The 21,326-nt window shown below is 44.2% G+C and overlaps 1 protein-coding gene across 4 annotated transcripts in view; it reads right to left on the reverse strand.

The window, feature by feature from the left end:
* The window catches only part of pde4ba (phosphodiesterase 4B, cAMP-specific a), a 318,589-nt gene that overhangs the window by 63,454 nt on the left and 233,809 nt on the right, over nucleotides 1–21,326 (reverse strand). For all 4 annotated transcript variants that reach the window (XM_071346219.1, XM_071346218.1, XM_071346220.1 and 1 more), the window contains 3 exons: nucleotides 19,205–19,241; nucleotides 19,010–19,080; nucleotides 16,607–16,656 (listed from right to left, as the gene is read on the reverse strand). In XM_071346219.1, the coding sequence (XP_071202320.1) occupies nucleotides 16,607–16,656; nucleotides 19,010–19,080; nucleotides 19,205–19,241 (158 nt within the window). The remainder of the gene's footprint in view (nucleotides 1–16,606; nucleotides 16,657–19,009; nucleotides 19,081–19,204; nucleotides 19,242–21,326) is intronic.

Raw genomic sequence — 21,326 nt, forward strand, 5'->3', positions numbered from 1 at the left:
GGAGCCTCGATAGGGGACTACCAAATGTAGCAGGGGCTGTCTTTATCTTTACCTCTCTCCTGTTTTACAACACAGCTTACTTTAGCTCCAGACTTCACTTCATTCAATGACAGCTATTAGAAGAATGTGAGTGTTCCTAAGGGTTCCTGTTTGTGTGCCTGTGAGGAAAGTGTTGGGGAATCTGGATCTGAGAAAGACCACTTTGTTCTTTAAGGGTTGGCAGAACTTGGCACGCCTGGCAAAGTCATCAAGCATGTTCAAGAGAGTCTCTGGCTCTCTCTAATGGACAAATTAATGTCTTATCCTGGGAACAGATTTGTAATCTATGATGTATGTGTGCGTGCATGCCTGTCCATGTGTCTAACTCTATGCCCTATTGCATAACAGTCCTACTGTATGTAGAATCTTAATTTGAGCCAGTTTGCTACAGCAGGAAACTAATCCTGCAGCAACAGGAAATGTGAATTATTATGTGGATTATAATGAATGGACATTTTTGTAGTGGTTGATACATTTTTTGTGAAATTTCAAAGTGGAAATTACAAAGTTCAGAAGCCTTTAAAAACCTCAAATACAACAGGGTGATCAAATTAAGATCCTACATCACTTTAGCCTTATGTAGACTAGGCTTTACACTACTCCTGAGCTTAGGTTTGAAATAGCACGTAGGGCCTCTCATTTGGGAAAATGTCATGCTAGAGTCATTCCTCATAGGTAAATAGTCTAACAATGGACTTTACAATGTGACTTTCACCTAAAAGCCAGACTGTTAACACCTTTCTATAGAGCTGAATAGCCACACACACAGTGTTTGAATGAAGCCTGTAGGTTCACAGGCCTGTTCACACACACGCACACACAAACATACACGCGCACGCGCACGCACACACACAGGCTTTTTCCCACTCTGTGGTTCCTGTTGGAGGCAATTTCATCGCTGGGTCGACCTATCAGGAAGCCTGCTCATATCTATGTGTTTTCCCGTTAACATAGTACAGTCAACGCAGAGGGAAAACATTTCCTCTACGACTCTAGAACTATGACAGAGCACTGAGGCCTTCGTCATGTCTGACAATCACAACAACACAACAGCAACATTCCTATGGTGTTAAATACCAGGCTGGTCAAAAGAAAAAGCCAAAAATCAACAAACTCACGAGGCTCAGAGCCAGAGTGTGCTGCTTAGACCACTGAGCCAAGGCAGTTCACAGTTCTCTAGCAAGCAGGGAGAGTACTTGATGATACTTAATGTTATTATTTTGTTACCTTCCCCAAACCATAGCCCCTAACCTTAACCACTCGGAATGAATACCTAAACTTAACCCTTTGAGTAATTTCTGTTTTAACCCTGTAACCACGCAGAATTAATGGGTCAAATTCTGAAGTGAAACTATGAGATCAGGTTGTGAAATACACAAGAATCCGGGAAGCGGGCGGACCTCCCCAACCTGTTCTGATCGTCATCAGTGATGATCTATCTCCTCTATCTCTTCTCTCTCTATCTCTCTTCTCTTCTCTCTCTCCTCTATCTCTCTTCTCTCTCTCTCCTCTATCTCTCTTCTCTCTCTATCTCTCTTCTCTCTCCTCTATCTCTCTTCTCTCTCTCTCCTCTATCTCTCTTCTCTCTCCTCTATCTCTCTCCTCTATCTCTCTCCTCTCTCCTCTATCTATCCTCTATCTCTCTTCTCTCTCCTCTATCTCTCTCCTCTATCTCTCTCCTCTCTCCTCTATCTATCCTCTATCTCTCTTCTCTCTCTCTATCTCTCCTCTATCTCTCTTCTCTCTCTCCTCTATCTCTCTTATCTCCCTGTCTATCTCTCTTCTCTCTCTCTCCTCTATCTCTCTTCTCTCTCCTCTATCTCTCCTCTATCTCTCCTCTATCTCTATTCTCTCCCTGTCTATCTCTCTTCTCTCTCTCTCCTCTCTCTCCTCTCTCTCCTCTCTCTCCTCTATCTCTCTTCTCTCCCTGTCTATCTCTCTTCTCTCTCTCTCCTCTATCTCTCTTCTCTCTCCTCTATCTCTCTCTCTCTCTCTCTCTCTCTCTCTCTCTCTCTCTCTCTCTCTCTCTCTCTCTCTCTCTCCTCGAACTCAGTTCTCTGTCTCCTCTTATCTCTTCCTGTTTCTCCTCTATCTCTCTCTCTCCATCTCTCCCCTGTATCTGTCCATCATCATGGCCACTGTGAAAAACCGCACTGAGGTTTTTCCAATTACCTGCCTGCCTTGCTGCTGCGGTGAGCGTTAAATGGCACGTGCCACTCAGTGTGATGGTGAGAAGTCATGACAACATCCCCCACTGTGTTGGTTGTCACTGTGATAAGAACATCATGTCCTGATAACCTTATGGAGTCTGTGTTGGTTATTTCCATTTCGTACTATACAATATACACAACAACAGAATAGGCTATGCTGAGGCTGTATGCTGAGGCCTGACCCTAACATTAAGTGCAGCTCGTGCCATGACATTGTGTGAGCTGTGAGTGTGCAGGCCACATGTCACGACTCCGACCGAAGGTGACTCCCCTTCCCGTTCGGGTGGCGCTCGGCGTTCGTCATCGCCGGCCTACTAGCTGCTACTGACTCTTTTTCCTCCCCCTCCTTATGTGTTTATTTGTTACACCTGTGTGGAGGTGATTATCATTAGTTGGGCTTTATTAGTCAGCCAGCCCGTACGTTTCTTTGTGCGGGATTGTTTCAGTTGTACATTGGGATTCGGGAGTAGACGAACGTATTTGTTTGTTGCGTTCATAGAGTACATTTGGACTGGGTTTTTGTCCCCCGTGTATGGGACATTTGTTTTGTTACACCCAGTGTTTTCGTGGGGACATTGTTTACCGTGTGTGCATTAAAAGCACTATATTGAACTCTCTGTTGTTCCTGCGCCTGACTTCACACCCCCGACACCCAGAGCGTTACACCACAGGCCAGTGTGTGAGTGTTTATCAGTGTTGAATCTGTGCATGTGTGTTTCTATCAAGGTGTTTATAAGATGTGGGCACAGAGACAATGGCCCTTTGTCTGTCTGCATCCCATTTCTTCTTCTCCAGTCCGCTGAAGGAGCAAACACACACAAAGCTACTGGTGCTGTGGTCCAATAGTCACACACACACACACACACACACACACACACACACACACACACACACACACACACACACACACACACACACACACACACACACACACACACACACACACACACACACACACACACACACACACACACACACACACACACACACACACACACACACAAAGCTTCCCTGCCTGCCAGACACAAAAACACCTCCTGGGTTCCGTCCGTCTGTCCGGCGTGTTCCGTTACAACAGGGACAACAGGCCAATAACAGGATCAATCTGCTCCTCTCTTCCTGCCCTCCGTTTCCTCCCCTCTGCCGGACGAAGAGAGAGGGGGAGCAGACGGAGGAAGGATGGGACAGGAAATCACTCTTTCCCTCTGTCTCATTGTCTCCAGTGCGACAGACAAAGACAGGGCCTGGCAAACCTTACATCACACACTGTCATAGAGGGGGGGCAGGGTGTGTGTGTTGAGGAGGGGTGGGGGGATACAGGTGGAAGAGGGGAGGTGACCTCTCAGAGCATGGGAATATGGTAAGATGGAAGTGAGGGTGGTGTAATGGCTCTGGTACCATTCAGAGTAGCTATGCAGTAGGTAACCAACAACACTGTCAACGCCTTCAGCTACAGTATGTGAAGTCTCATCTACTAACCTTGTGTTTAGATATAACCTAACCTGAGCAAATGAGGACAAGTGTATTATTGGAGGATTGGTTGAGTGGCTCTACCTGATCATTCACAAGGAGAAACCATGAAGGTAAAACACCTCCCAATAAAATCTACTTCATTCACAATTTTATTGATGGGGAAAAATTCTTTACAGTTACATATCAGGATATTTTTTTGTTATTGATATATCGTATTGGTTGGACACTATCGTAATATTATGTTTGTGCTAGTTGTCTGTACCTGCACCAAAACTCCAGTATTTTTCCTTCATAGCTTGTTCTCCATCTTCTTTTTAAATAGGAAGCCAATTTGTTTTCAGCACTTTTATTTCCATGACTGATCAAAACTTGTTTTCTCATGTCTCTCTTGTTCCTCTGCAGAAGACATATGGTGAGTAATATGTTTGGAACGCAATAAAATGACAGTATCGAATCGCAATCGTGAGAATCACAATACATAACATATCGGCACCTAAGTATCATGACAATATTGCATCGTGAGGTCGCTGGCAATTACCAGCCCAAACCCTTTTCACGTAACCCTTCAACACTGCACTCAGTGAACCCTGTGATGCTGCCAGCATGCTGGTGATGTCCTCCTCTGAGGAGACTATGAACTAAAAGTACTGATAGAAAAGCACATGAAACCTCACAGTGCCTAACTCAATAGGTCATAGTGAACGTCATAGCCTAGTCTGCTTATGGGAAACACACTCATTCTTCTCACACACACACACACACACACATACTCATGCACCTGACGAGCACTCCCTCTTCAGAAAGGGGAAGTGGCGGTCTGTCCATCTGCGCTGACAGGAAGTCAACAAAAGCCACATGCAGGCGGGCTGACGTCAATCAGGGCCCCGGAGCACTGTCACACAGGAACAGCTCCCTACCCACAGACACAAACACACACACACACACACACACACAGACACACACACCCGCTTGCACACACACACTCTCCGATACACACTTGCACAGGACCATACTCAAAAACATGTGCACACTATGCACATACAGAAATACACTAGTAGGCCTACTCATACGGATGCACATAAATGCATGCATTGGCACACACACACACACACACACACACACACACACACACACACACACACACACACACACACACACACACACACACACACACACACACACACACACACACACACACACACACACACACACACACACACACACACACACACACAGAGATGAATGACACACAAACACATCACGCACTTCCTCTTCTTTATTTCAATCTTCCTTTGTAATACAGTGTGTGTGTGTGTGTGTGTGTGTGTGTGTGTGTGTGTGTGTGTGTGTGTGTGTGTGTGTGTGTGTGTGTGTGTGTGTGTGTGTGTGTGTGTGTGCGCGTGTGTGTGCGTATGTACGTGTACGTGTGTGTGTGTGTGTTTGTGTGTACTCCTCTGTCTTTGTAGTCCTTGTATTATAAGTCCAATGACTGAAAGTGTTTGGAAAAATTGCAAGTCCAATGACTGAAAGTGTTTGGAAAAACCTATATTTTATAGATGAATGAGAGCCAGTGTGTTTGGCAATGAATATGAAGCGAGGGCCAGCCAACGAGAACATACAGGTCGCAGTGTTGGGTAGTATATGGGGCTTTGGTGACAAAACGGATGGCACTGTGATAGACTGCATCCAATTTGCTGAGTAGAGTGTTGGAGGCTATTTTGTAAATGACATCGCCGAAGTCAAGGATCGGTAGGATAGTCAGTTTTACGAGGGTTAGTTTGGCAGCATCAGTGAAGGAGGCTTTGTTGCAAAATAGAAAGCCGATTCTAGATTTAATTTGGGATTGGATATGCTTAACGTGAGTCTGGAAGGAGAGTTTACAGTCTAACCAGACACCTAGGTATTTGTAGTTGTCCACATATTCTAAGTCATAACCGTCCAGAGTAGTGATGCTAGTCGGGCGGGCGTTTGCGGACAGCAATCGTTTGAAGAGCATGCATTTAGTTTTACTTGCGTTTAAGAGCAGTTGGAGCCCATGGAAGGAGTGTTGTATGGTATTGAAGCTCGTTTGGAGGTTTGTCAACACAGTGTCCAAAGAAGGGCTGCGTAGAGGTGGATCAGAGAATCACCAGCAGCAAGAGCAACATCATTGATATACAGTGGGGCAAAAAAGTATTTAGTCAGCCACCAATTGTGCAAGTTCTCCCACTTAAAAAGATGAGAGAGGCCTGTAATTTTCATCATAGGTACACTTCAACTATGACAGACAAAATGAGGAAAAGAAATCCAGAAAATCACATTGTAGGATTTTTAACGAATTTATTTGCAAATTATGGTGGAAAATAAGTATTTGGTCAATAACAAAAGTTTATCTCAATACTCAATACTGTTATATACCCTTTGTTGGCAATGACAGAGGTCAAACGTTTTCTGTAAGTCTTCACAAGGTTTTCACACACTGTTGCTGGTATTTTGGCCCATTCCTCCATGCAGATCTCCTCTAGAGCAGTGATGTTTTGGGGCTGTTTCTGGGCAACACGGACTTTCAACTCCCTCCAAAGATTTTCTATGGGGTTGAGATCTGGAGACTGGCTAGGCCACTCCAGGACCTTGAAATGCTTCTTACGAAGCCACTCCTTCATTGCCCGGGCGGTGTGTTTGGGATCATTGTCATGCTGAAAGACCCAGCCACGTTTCATCTTCAATGCCCTTGCTGATGTAAGGAGGTTTTCACTCAAAATCTCACGATACATGGCCCCATTCATTCTTTCCTTTACACAGATCAGTCGTCCTGGTCCCTTTGCAGAAAAACAGCCCCAAAGCATGATGTTTCCACCCCCATGCTTCACAGTAGGTATGGTGTTCTTTGGATGCAACTCAGCATTCTTTGTCCTCCAAACACGACGAGTTGAGTTTTTACCAAAAAGTTATATTTTGGTTTCATCTGACCATATGACATTCTCCCAATCTTCTTCTGGATCATCCAAATGGTCTCTAGCAAACTTCAGACGGGCCTGGACATGTACTGGCTTAAGCAGGGGGACACGTCTGGTACTGCAGGATTTGAGTCCCTGGCGGCGTAGTGTGTTACTGATGGTAGGCTTTGTTACTTTGGTCCCAGCTCTCTGCAGGTCATTCACTAGGTCCCCCCGTGTGGTTCTGGGATTTTTGCTCACCGTTCTTGTGATCATTTTGACCCCACGGGGTGAGATCTTGCGTGGAGCCCCGGATCGAGGGAGATTATCAGTGGTCTTGTATGTCTTCCATTTCCTAATAATTGCTCCCACAGTTGATTTCTTCAAACCAAGCTGCCTACCTATTGCAGATTCAGTCTTCCCAGCCTGGTGCAGGTCTACAATTTTGTTTCTGGTGTCCTTTGACAGCTCTTTGGTCTTGGCCATAGTGGAGTTTGGAGTGTGACTGTTTGAGGTTGTGGACAGGTGTCTTTTATACTGATAACAAGTTCAAACAGGTGCCATTAATACAGGTAACGAGGGGAGGACAGAGGAGCCTCTTAACTTCTCACGAGTCACCAACCCTGATCCGGTAGCACCCCCCACCCCCCACCCCCCCACTGAGTAGCATAGCTAGCATAGCGTCACAAGTAACTTGTAGCATCTAAATATCATTAAATCACAAGTCCAAGACACCAGATGAAAGATACAGGTCTTGTGAATAAAGCCACCATTTCAGATTTTTAAAATGTTTTACAGGGAAGACACAATATGTAAATCTATTAGCTAACCACGTTAGCAAAGGACACGATTTTTTTACTCCCAACAGCTTTTTCCTGCGTCAGTAGCTATCACTAATTCGACTAAATAAAAATATATATAGCCACTAACCAAGAAACAACTTCATAAGATGACAGTCTGATAACATATTTATGGTATAGCATAGTTTTTTTTTGAAAAATGTGCATTTTTCAGGTATAAATCACAGTTCTACATTGCAGCTGCAATCTGAAATAGTGCTTACCCAGCCAGAACAATTACAGAGACCAACGTCATATAACTAATTACTCATCTTAACACATTTCAGAAAAATACACAGCGTACAGATATTGAAAGCCCAACATCTGGTGAATCCAAACAATATTTCAGATTTATTAAATGTTTTATAACGAAAACAAAATGTAGCGCTAAATTAGCATAGCTATACCAGGCAGATTCGGCTAGGCGCCCACGGCCAGTTCACATGCACAACAGATATGATATAACATCGTAAATTGGGTCTTACTATGGCTGATCTTTCATCAGAATGTTGATCAAAGTGTCCTTTGTCAAGATGAGTCGTTGGTTCCGTTCAGAATTGTTCCTTTCCCACTCCATTTAGCACAGGTACTGGTCGAGTGGCACGGATCTCTCAAACGTAAATAAAATCAGACAACGGAACACCACAAAACTCCCGAAAAAATTCAAATAATCTGATTAAACTATATTGAAAAAACATACATTACGATGATCTGGTCACATGTATCAAACAAACTTCGAGACGGAGATAGTTTTCATCCATAATGGCCGCACAACAGAAGACAATCGCAGCTACAAGTCGCACGATTTAGAGAACCGGAAGTTGTCGGTCACGCCAAAGAATTAGCTCTCATTTCACGTCAGTCCCAGATAAACAAGATATTTTTCCTCTGACGTCCTCTTGACACCCAGAGGAAGGCCAATGAGGTGTGTTTCGGGTCATAGGGGGCACGACCATATATAGGCAGAGCGTTGAAGCTGGCATACACATCTTGCTTTTTTCTTCTTGGTCATGGAAAGTGCTGTCAAATGACTTCTGTATCACTCAGAGACAAAATTGAAACGGTTTTAGAAACTAGAGATTGTTTTCTTTCCAATGGTATTATTTATATGCATATAGTAAGAGCAATAATTGAATAAGAGGCAGTTTAATCTGTAGAGCAAATTATGCTAATGGGAAAATAGCACCCCCTGTATTCTCAAGAAGTTAAAGAAGAAGTTACAGGTCTGTGAGAGCCAGAAATCTTGCTTGTTTGTAGGTGACCAAATACTTATTTTCCACCATAATTTACAAATAAATTCATTAAAAATCCTACAATGTGATTTTCTGGATTTTTTTCCCTCATTTTGTCTGTCATAGTTGAAGTGTACCTATGATGAAAATTACAGGCCTCTCATCTTTTTAAGTGGGAGAACTTGCACAATTGGTGGCTGACTAAATACATTTTTGCCCCACTGTATACAGAGAAAAGAGTCGGCCAGAGAATTGAACCCTGTGGCACCCCCATAGAGACTGCCAGAGGTCCGGACAAAAGGCCCTCCGATTTGACACACTGAACTCTATCTGAGAAGTAGTTGGTGAACCAGGCGAGGCAGTCATTTGAGAAACCAAGGCTGTTGAGTCTGCCGATAAGAATGTGGTGATTGACAGAGTCGAAAGCCTTGGCCAAGTCGATGAAGACGGCTGCATAGTACTGTCTTTTATCGATGGCGGTTATGATATGGTTTGGACCTTGAGCGTGGCTGAGGTGCACCCAAGACCAGCTCGGAAACCAGATTGCATAGTGAAGAAGGTACGGTGGGATTCAAAATGGTCGGTGATCTGTTTGTTAACTTGGCTTTCCAATCTTTGGTGATCTCAAACGATACAAAAGAGAGGTTGAACAGGTTAGTAATAGGGGTTGCAACAATTTCGGCTGATCATTTTAGAAAGAGAGGGTCCAGATTGTCTAGCCCAGCCGATTTGTAGGGATCCAGATTTTGCCGCTCTTTCAGAACATCAGCTGTCTGAATTTGGGTGAAGGAGAAGCCGGGGGGGGGGGGGGGGGGCTTGGGCAAGTTGCTGGGGGGGTGCAGAGCTGTTGGCCGGGGTAGGGGTAGCCAGGTGGAAAGCATGGCCAACTGTAGAAAAATGCTTATTGAAATGATCGATTATCATAGATTTATTGGTTGTGACAGTGTTTCCTAGCCTCAGTGCAGTGGGCAGCTGGGAGGAGGTGCTCTTATTCTCCATGGACTTTACAGTGTCCCAACACATTTTGGAATTAGTATTACAGGAAGCACATTTCTGTTTGAAAGAGTTAGCCTTAGCTTTCCTAACTGACTGTGTATATTGATTCCTGAATTCCCTGAAAAGTTGCATATCGCGGGGGCTATTCGATGCTAATGCAGCACGCCACAGGTTGTTTTTGTGCTGGTCAAGGACAGTCAAGTCTGGGGTGAACCAAGGGCTATATACAGTGGGGAGAACAAGTATTTGATACACTGCCGATTTTGCAGGTTTTCCTACTTACAAAGCATGTAGAGGTCTGTAATTTTTATCATAGGTACACTTCAACTGTGAGAGACGGAATCTAAAACAAAAATCCAGAAAATCACATTGTATGATTTTTAAGTAATTCATTTGCATTTTATTGCATGACATAAGTATTTGATCACCTACCAACCAGTAAGAATTCCGGCTCTCACAGACCTGTTAGTTTTTCTTTAAGAAGCCCTCCTGTTCTCCACTCATTACCTGTATTAACTGCACCTGTTTGAACTCGTTACCTGTATAAAAGACACCTGTCCACACACTCAATCAAACAGACTCCAACCTCTCCACAATGGCCAAGACCAGAGAGCTGTGTAAGGACATCAGGGATAAAATTGTAGACCTGCACAAGGCTGGGATGGGCTACAGGACAATAGGCAAGCAGCTTGGTGAGAAGGCAACAACTGTTGGCGCAATTATTAGAAAATAGAAGAAAATAGAAGAAGTTCAAGATGATGGTCAATCACCCTCGGTCTGGGGCTCCATGCAAGATCTCACCTCGTGGGGCATCAATGATCATGAGGAAGGTGAGGGATCAGCCCAGAACTACACGGCAGGACCTGGTCAATGACCTGAAGAGAGCTGGGACCACAGTCTCAAAGAAAACCATTAGTAACACACTACGCCGTCATGGATTAAAATCCTGCAGCGCACACAAGGTCCCCCTGCTCAAGCAGGCGCATGTCCAGGCCCGTCTGAAGTTTGCCAATGACCATCTGGATGATCCAGAGGAGGAATGGGAGAAGGTCATGTGGTCTGATGATTCAAAAATAGAGCTTTTTGGTCTAAACTCCACTCGCCGTGTTTGGAGGAAGAAGAAGGATGAGTACAACCCCAAGAACACCATCCCAACCGTGAAGCATGGAGGTGGAAACATCATTCTTTGGGGATGCGTTTCTGCAAAGGGGACAGGACGACTGCACCGTATTGAGGGGAGGATGGATGGGGCCATGTATTGCGAGATCTTAGCCAACAACCTCCTTCCCTCAGTAAGAGCATTGATGATGGGTCGTGGCTGGGTCTTCCAGCATGACAACGACCCGAAACACACAGCCAGGGCAACTAAGGAGTGGCTCCGTAAGAAGTATCTCAAGGTCCTGGAGTGGCCTAGCCAGTCTCCAGACCTGAACCCAATAGAAAATCTTTGGAGGGAGCTGAAAGTCCGTATTGCCCAGCGACAGCCCCGAAACCTGAAGGATCTGGAGAAGGTCTGTATGGAGGAGTGGGCCAAAATCCCTGCTGCAGTGTGTGCAAACCTGGTCAAGAACTACAGGAAACGTATGATCTCTGTAATTGCAAACAAAGGATTCTGTACCAAATATTAAGTTCTGCTTTTCTGATGTATCAAATACTTATGTCATGCAATAAAATGCGAATTAATTACTTAAAAATCATACAATGTGATTTTCGGGATTTTTGTTTTAGATTCCGTCTCTCACAGTTGAAGTGTACCTATGATAAAAATTACAGACCTCTACATGCTTTGAAAGTAGGAAAATCGGCAAAATCGGCAGTGTATCAAATACTTGTTCTCCCCACTGTATGTTCTTAGTTCTACATTTTTTTAATGGTGCATACTTATTTAAGATGGTGAGGAAAGCACTTTTAAAGAGCAACCAGGCATCCTCTACTGACAGGATGAGGTCAATATCCTTCCAGGATACCCGGGCCAGGTCGATTAGAACGGCCTGCTCGCTGAAGTGTTTTAGGGAGTGTTTGACAGTGATGAGGGGTGGTCATTTGATCGCGGACCCATTATGGACGCATGCAATGAGGCAGTGATCGCTGAGATCCTGGTTGAAGACAGCAGTGGTGTATTTAGAGGGCAAGTTGGTCAGGATGATATCTATGAGGGTGCCCATGGTTACGGATTTAGGGTTGTACATGGTAGGTTCCTTGATAATTTGTGTGAGTTTGAGGGCATCAAGCTCAGATTGTAGGATGGCCAAGGTGTTAAGCATATCCCAGTTTAGGTCACCTAACAGTACAAAATCTGAAGAAAGACGGGGGGCAATCAATTCACATATGGTGCCCAGGGCACAGCTGGACAAGCAGCAACGGTGAGAGACTTATTTCTGGAAAGGTGGATTTTTAAAAGTAGAAGCTCGAATTGTTTGGGCACAGACCTGGATAGTATGACAGAACTCTGCAGGCTATCTCTGCAGTAGATTGCAACTCTGCCCCCTTTGGCAGTTCTATCTTGTCGGACAATGTTGTAGTTGGGGATGGAAATTTCAGAATTTTTGGTGGCCTTCCTAAGCCAGGATTCAGACACGGCAAGGACATCAGGGTTGGCGGAGTGTGCTAAAGCATTGAATAAAACAAACTTAGGGAGGAGGCTTCTGATGTTAACATGCATGAAACCAAGGCTTAAATGGTTACAGAAGTCAACAAAAGAGAGCGCCTGGGGAATAGGAGTGGAACTGTGGGCTACAGGACCTGGGTTAACCTCTACATCACCAGAGGAACAGAGGAGGAGTAGGATAAGGTTACGGCTAAAGGCAATAAGAACTGGTTGTCTTGTGCGTTGGGAACAGAGTAAAAGGAGCAGATTTCTGGGCGTGGTAGAATAGATTCAGGGCATAATGTACAGACCAGGGTATGGTAGAATGTGAGTACAGTGGAGGTAAACCTAGGCATTGGGTGACGATGAGAGAGGTTGTGTCTCTGGAGGCACCAGTTAAGCCAGGTGAGGTCTCCGCATGTGTGGGGTGAGACAAAAGAGCTATCTAAGGCATGTTGGGCGGGGCTGGGGGCTCTACAGTGAAATAAAACAATAATAACTAACCGAAACAGCAGTAGACAAGGCATATTGACATTAGGGAGAGGCATGTGTAGCCGAGTGATCATAGGGTCCAATGAGCAGCAATAGGTGAGTCAGGGAGACGCTCGGTAGTCACTACTACGCTGGGCGAGCTGGAGACATGGAGATTCAGAAAGCTAGCGGGCCGGGGCTAGCAGATGGGTCTTCGGCGACATCGCAATGGAAAAGCCTGTTGAAACCACCTTGGACGATTACGTCTGCAGACCAGTCGTGATGGATGGCTGGGCTCCGTGTCGGCAATAAAGGGTCCAGGCCAATTGGCAAAAGAGGTATTGTAGCCCAAGAATTAGCTGGTAGACCTCTTCGGCTAGTCGGGAGATGGGCCTAGTTCGAGGCTAGCTGGTGCTTGCTTCGGGACAGAGGCGTTAGCCAGCAGCAGCCACTCGGTTGCAGCTAGGTAGCTGCGATGATCCGGTGTAATGGTCCAGAGCTTAAGGCAGGAATCCGGTGATGTGGTAGAGAAAAAGCAGTCCGATATGCTCTGGGTTGATATCACGCTGTGCAGACTGGCAGGTATTGGCCAAGCTGAAGCTGGCTGGTGTCCGAGTTAACGGTGAAGACCGCTAGCAGTGGATAACTGACTACTAGCTAGTAGCTAGTTAGCTGGCTAGCTTCTGATGGGGGTTCCGGTTCCAAAGTATAAAAAATAGCAGATCCGTACAACATTGGGTAAGAAGGGTTGCAGGAAAGTATATTCAGTTCGTAGATAGAAAGTGAGATTAAAATATATACAAAAAAAAACAGAGGAAAACTACTATTTACACAGGACAAGACGGGACAAGACAAACACACGTCCGACTGCTACGCCATCTTGGATTATGATGCTAACCACTAATGAAAAGCCACACTAGGGGGTGCTGTTCCGCATTAGCATTTTTTGGTCTCCAAATTAAACTGCCTCGTGCTCAATTCTTGATCGTACAATATGCATATTATTGTTATTATTGGATAGAAAACACTTTCTAGTTTCTATAGCCGTTGGAATTTTGTCTCTGAGTGGTACAGAACTACTTCTACAGCACTTTTCCTGACAGGGAGTCAGATTTCAGAAATTTTGACCCCTGATCTGGGGTCGGTTTTAAGGTGCCTGAACATGATATGGAGAAACCGACACTGCCTACGTCTTCCTCTGGGTGTCAGTACGTCATCACGCTTTGAATGGAGTCGATTGCACAATCAGAGCCACTATAAAACAAGAAGACGTGGAAGTACCGTCCTTTCCCTTCGCGCGTTTTACGCAAGATGAACATCGGACTTGCCTCTTTCCAAATGGTTGTTTAGCCAGTGATATTTCTCCGGTCATGTTTTTAGTCGTTATAGTTGTTAAAAACATCATAATGTAGTTAATTTGAACCGTTTTATAGCAATTTATATCCGTTTAGTGCGATTTTGAGGAATTTCTTTGTCGTGCACTTTGAAGCTTTGGTCACGTTTCGGGGTCTCGGTCGATGTTAGTGGACATTTCGAAGGACAGAGGACATCTATCGATCAAAAGAAGATTAGACCCAAGAAAGGATACATTGCCCAAGAATCTGATGGAAAATCACCTCATAGTAAGAAATATTTAATATGATAAATCGTTGTTCTGTCGAAATATTTTAAACGCATAATCCGCCATTTTGTTTGTTATCGCTTCACTTGGCGAACCCTGTATTGCACAGTAAGGATAATTTTAGAAATGTAAATCAGCGGTTGCATTAAGAACTAATTTGTCTTTCGATTCCTGTCAACCCTGTATTTTTTAGTCAAGTATATGATTAGCTTTCGATTAAACTAGATCACTCTGAAAGATGACGTCCGACATTTTGAGGCTTGATTTGCCAGTATTGTCATTGTATAACCACGGTTTTGTATGGCTAAATATGCACATTTTCGAACAAACTCTATATGTATGTTGTAAAATGATGTTACAGGAGTGTCATCGGAAGAATTCTGAGAAGGTTAGTGAAAAAATTAATATATTTTGGCGATGATTACGTTATAGCTCTCTTTGGCTTGAATCGATGCTCTGGTAACGTTTGCACATGTGGTATGCTAACTTATCGATTTATTGTGTTTTCGCTGTAAAACGCTTAGAAAATCTGAAATATTGTCTGGAATCACAAGATCTGGGTCTTTCCATTGCTATGCTTTGTCTATTCTTATGAAATGTTTTATGATGAGTAAATTGGTCATACACGTTGCTCTCTATAGTAATTCTAGTCGAGTTGTGATGGTCGGTGCAATTGTAAACTGTGATTTCTACCTGAAATATGCACTTTTTTCTAACAAAACCTATCCTATACCATAAATATGTTATCAGACTGTCATCTGATGAGGTTTTTTATTGGTTATTGGCTATCAATATCTTAGTTTAGCCGAATTGGTGATAGCTACTGGTGGAGAGAAAAAATGGTGGACAAAGAAATTGTGTATTTTGCTAACGTGTTTAGCTAATAGATTTACATATTGTGTCTTCCCTGTAAAACATTTTAAAAATCTGAAATGGTGGCTTTATTCACAAGATCTGTATCTTTCATCTGGTGTCTTGGACTTGTGATTTAATGATATTTAGATGCTACTATCTACTTGTGAAGCTATGCTAGCTATGCTAATCAGTGTGTGGGGGGGGTGGGGGGTGATCCCGGACCCGGGGTAGAGGCTCGTGAAAGGTTAATCCACATTTTTCAGAGATCCTCTGTCTTGTCAAGGGTGTGTGAGTGTGTTTGTGAGTGTGTGTGTATGTGTGTGTGTGACAAACAGTCATGTCGTTATGGCAGCCTGCCCTCCTGACACTATCATACATGTAGACAGGTTGCTAGCTGTAGTGTAGGCTGAGAGCTTAAAGCTCAAGGACACAGTCAGGAGTTCCCAGTCATGCACACGTGTGTTTCTATCAAGGTGTTTATAAGATGTGGGCACAAAGACAATGGCCCTTTGTCTGTCTGCATCCCATTTCTTCTCCAGTCCGCTGAAGGAGCAAACAAACACAAAGCTACTGTTGCTTTGTCCAGCCAGTGGTCCAATAGTCGCACACACACACACACACACACACACACACACACACACACACACACACACACACACACACACACACACACACACACACACACACACACACACACACACACACACACACACAAACACACAAACACACAAACACACAAACCATAGTCTCTACTCCATTAATAATGGCTCCAATACAATGAGCAGGATTCACATGATGTTTTCAGTGAGAAGTGGGGTTTCCTGGTACTCCCCCATCAGAGCAGTCAGACTAAAAACAGGCTTGGGGGGGTGTTGTTACTAACACTGATGACAGAGCCAGGGAAGACAGCCAACGCATTTGAGCAAATGAGAGGGGGGAGAGGGATGGGGTGAGGTAGGAGTAGAGGGAGGGGATGAGGGAGGAGGAAAGGGAGGGGTGTGGGAGGGTGAGAGGTGTGGGGTAAGGGAGGGGTTGAGGGTGTAGGTGAGGTCTCAGGGATCAAGTGTAGAGAAGAAAGCAAGAGAAGAGAGAGAGAGGGACAGACGGAGGAGGAGAGAGGAGAGAGAGGGACAGATAGAGGAGGAGAGAGACAAAAGGGAGAGATTGAGAGAGAAGAGAGAGGGACAAACGGATGAGGAGACACAGAAGGGAGAGATTGAAAGAGAAGAGAGACCGAGAGAATGGTCTTGACATTGATACATTGTCTTAAGATTTAAGCTTAGGAAAACATATGTAAAGACAAACTAACGTCAATGTCTTAGGGACACCAGGTGCATTGCAGGAGAGAGTGATGCATTGTGGTCTTACCTGGCAGACAGACTCTTGTGATGGGAGGCTGAGTGGCCGCAGGGGACCTCCTGAGGAAACAGAGAATATAAGTATGGATATGAAATACATTTTGATAGGCCTACGTCACATCGTAACATTATGATATGGCCAACCACATCTGGTAAGACTATATAGGTTAAGTCACTCTAAATGAGGAGAGACAGAGGAGAGGAGAGACAGAGGAGAGGAGAGACAGAGGAGAGGAGAGACAGAGGAGAGGAGAGACAGAGGAGAGACAGAGGAGAGGAGAGACAGAGGAGAGGAGAGGAGAGACAGAGGAGAGACAGAGGAGAGGAGAGACAGAGGAGAGGAAGACAGAGGAGGAGAGACAGAGGAGAGGAAGCCAGAGGAGAGGAAGCCAGAGGAGAGGAAGACAGAGGAGAGGAAGCCAGAGGAGAGGAAGACAGAGGAGAGGAGAGACAGAGGAGAGGAAGAAAGAGGAGAGGTAGACAGAAGAGAGGAAGACAGAAGAGAGGAAGACAGAGGAGAGGAGAGACAGAAGAGAGGAGAGACAGAGGAGAGGTAGACAGAAGAGAGGAGAGACAGAGGAGAGGAGAGACAGAGGAGAGGAAGAAAGAGGAGAGGTAGACAGAAGAGAGGAAGACAGAAGAGAGGAAGACAGAAGAGAGGAAGACAGAGGAGAGGAAGACAGAGGAGAGGTAGACAGAGGAGAATAAGAACGAGGCCAACATGTCCATGATGATTACAGTGAGAAGAGGAGGGGAAAGAGAGAGAGATTAAGAAAGGCAGCAGATAAATGAAGAATACAAGGTGAATTGCTCTCAAAGCACACCTGCCTGATCTGATCTGTGTGTTTATGTGCGTGCATTTATTTTTATTTTACTAGGCAAGTCTGTTGTCAGCTCGGGATTTGATCGGTTACCGGCCCAACACTCTAACTACTAGGCTACCTGCCGCTCCGTGCATGTGTGTGCATGCATGAACGTGTGTTTGTCTGCAAGTGTGTGTGTGCGCCTGCAAGCATGCAAGTATGTGTGTCTGTGAGTGTTTGTGTGCATTCCAGCATTCAAACATGACATGTGTGCATGCAAGTATGTGTGTCTGAAAGTGTGTGTGTGTGTGTGTGTGTGTGCCTGCGAGGGTGCGTTCATGATGTGTGTTTGTGTGAGAGCTGAATGTAGGTCAGGGAGACTTTGGTTTTCAATACAGCAGGCTGTTCAACACAAGCTTTTTATGAACAGAGATTGTATTCCAGTATCTTTACAGCATGCTAGAGACAGAATACAGACACCGTCATGTGATATCTGAATGGAGGAGGAACGATGCCCTACATACAAATGCATACATAATACACGTTCTCTGTTTTGTAATATTAGTCTGCAATATCAACTCAATGGAGAAGCTATGCGTTCAAGTCTGAGTCCCAGTCTGAGTCCCAGTCTGAGTCCCAGTCTGAGTCCCAGTCTGAGTCCCAGTCTGAGTCCCAGTCTGAGTCCCAGTCTGATTCCCAGTCTGATTCCCAGTCTGATTCTAGAGGAGGATGTTCTGCACTACATAAGGCATATAGAAATGTGATTCATGCATTGCCAATAATGTGTGGATTATGTTTTGGACATTTCAGACAGGCGTATAACAAAAATATGACTTAACATGCACAACATAATCATTTACATAAATGGCAGTTGAAATCACATTGAATTTACTCATATAAATATACATCCACCAATTAAAATGAGATTTAGTATTTTGTTTATTTGACTAAAATATGAATGATCTGTGTCTGTGATAATGGGGTTGTTTTTCTCCCATCCCCCCACAGCTAACCTCTTTCAAAAAGAGTGCAAACAGTGTCCTAATAGCTTGACGTAGTTAAAGTGTTTTCACGAGTATAAAGAGAAAGCATGCGTTTAACATCCTGCTGTGCAGTGCAATACCTCTCTCCTGGCGTTATCATTATACTTAGATAGAAAAACACAAGGAGCAGAAGGAATCTGGAGTGGAAACCTAGGAGAATAATAAGACGCTGTTCTGAGTTCATGTGTTCTACAGCCTCTGTCTACCCCTCTGAGAAGGGCAACATCTTACGATTTCCAACCCCACTTTGTCAAGCATTTCACAGTAAAGTCTATACCAGTTGTAGTTGGCGCATGTGACAAATAAAATTTGATTTAATTTGATGATGCGTTGAACAGTGAAAATGTTTAAATGCAAAGAGAAAAGCTCCAATAAGACAAGGCCGAGAGTGGGTGGAATAGGTAGCAACTGCCCTCTTGTGGATTGAGATACAAACTACAACACATTTACAGCTGCTGTGTATTGTCCTCCACAGCAGACATGAGACTGTATTTGACCTTTATTTATGTATAATTCATTAGGTAGTGTTCTTAATCAGTCATATCAGCAATGACACCGGACACTTACTTGTTGGAAGCACATTGGACATTGGTCAGGACTGTGAAGTTATTTCGTACGCTTCGAAGGCTTGCGAGGACCTGGACAGAAAGAGAACACCTTTAGCCATTACTTACACCAGCAAGTATGGGAAGACACAGATGTTCTGAATGTAGGTGTGTTAGCGACTGGGTTAAAGGACAGGTGAGCTGGGATCATATTTACCTGAGCAAAAGGCGTTACTATCAGGTCATCACCATGTCTGTAAACACAAACACAAACATGTTAATGACACATCCTGAACATCATTCAGAAAGCATTCCTAAGACTGTTAACAGTGTCATACACACGTCAGGTTTAATGGGCTCAATCAGTCCATTGTTTCAACACCAGGTGAAAGAATGTCACTTTAAACCACATCCAGGGAGGTAGTCATTATGAAAGTATGTGTCAGTTATGAGTAACAAAGGTCCCAATTCCCTAAAATGTGCCTGTAGTTAAGCCTTTGAGGACAAACAGGAATCTTGTGACTGACCAACAGCCAAATGACCTCTACGTACCCCACAGACAAATGACCCCTACTGTGGTTCTTCCTTTAAAAGTTGCATCATACTCTCGTGTGGCGCAGCGGTCTAAGGCTCTGCATCTCAGTGCTAGAGACATCACTACAGACCCTGGTTCAATTCCAGGCTGTATCACAACCGGCAGTGATTGGGCGGCACACAACTGGCCCAACGTCGTCCAGGTTAGGGGAGGGTTTGCCCAGGGTAGGTCGTCATTGTAAATAAGAATTTGTTCTGAACTGACTTGCCTAGTTAAATAAAGGTTAAATAAAAATGAAAATAAATATTGCAGCACAGCTTGCAGGATGGTACAGCATGTTACAGCGCATCACGCCATAGTATTTTATTGTCAGCCATTGTTCCCGTTAATTCTCGTTGAAACCACCAATGGGCATCTTTGAGGGCGTCTTCATGAAGCTTGCTTACTTTATGAAGCTTGCTTACTTTCCCAAATAATCCTACAGAGGTCCATGCAGACCAGACGTTTTGATTGGAAAACCCTATCAGAGGTCCATGCAGACCAGACGGTTTGATTGCTGTACCCTATCAGAGGTCCATGCAGACCAGACGTTTTGATTGCTGTACCCTATCAGAGGTCCATGCAGACCAGACAGTTTGATTGCTATACCCTATCAGAGGTCCATGTAGACCAGACAGTTTGATTGCTATACCCTATCAGAGGTCCACGCAGACCAGATGTTTTGATTGCTATACCCTATCAGAGGTCCATGCAGACCAGATGTTTTGATTGCTATACCCTATCAGAGGTCCATGTAGACCAGATGTTTTGATTGTTATACCCTATCAGAGGTCCACGCAGACCAGATGTTTTGATTGTTATACCCTATCAGAGGTCCATGTAGACCAGATGTTTTGATTGTTATACCCTATCAGAGGTCCATGTAGACCAGATGTTTTGATTGTTATACCCTATCAGAGGTCCATGCAGACCAGATGTTTTGATTGTTATACCCTATCAGAGGTCCATGTAGACCAGATGTTTTGATTGCTATACCCTATCAGAGGTCCATGCAGACCAGATGTTTTGATTGTTATACCCTATCAGAGGTCCATGCAGACCAGATGTTTTGATTGTTATACCCTATCAGAGGTCCATGCAGACCAGATGTTTTGATTGCTATACCCTATCAGAGGTCCATGTAGACCAGATGTTTTGATTGCTATACCCTATCAGAGGTCCATGCAGACCAGATGTTTTGATTGCTATACCCTATCAGAGGTCCATGTAGACCAGATGTTTTGATTGCTATACCCTATCAGAGGTCCATGCAGACCAGATGTTTTGATTGCTATACCCTATCAGAGGTCCATGCAGACCAGATGTTTTGATTGCTATACCCTATCAGAGGTCCATGCAGACCAGATGTTTTGATTGTTATACCCTATCAGAGGTCCATGCAGACCAGATGTTTTGATTGTTATACCCTATCAGAGGTCCATGTAGACCAGATGTTTTGATTGCTATACCCTATCAGAGGTCCATGTAGACCAGATGTTTTGATTGCTATACCCTATCTGAAAGAGCAGAACAAGTTAATGAGTTTCGTTGACATGAAGCAACCATAGCCTCAGCTTCTATAGCACAGAGAAATACATTTTAAAACACGCTATTCTGTTCTTTTGAAATACATTGTCTTAGTATCATGTTTGGTAGGCTACTCTTTGAGTCCCAGCTAATCTACTGTTAATATGCATACCGTGCAGCAGAGCTTCATGGAGCTTTGAGGATGACATGCTCAGTAAGTTTTTATCTTTTATGATAT

Source organism: Salvelinus alpinus, chromosome 16, assembly GCF_045679555.1.
Source record: "Salvelinus alpinus chromosome 16, SLU_Salpinus.1, whole genome shotgun sequence".
Lineage (NCBI taxonomy): Eukaryota > Metazoa > Chordata > Actinopteri > Salmoniformes > Salmonidae > Salvelinus > Salvelinus alpinus.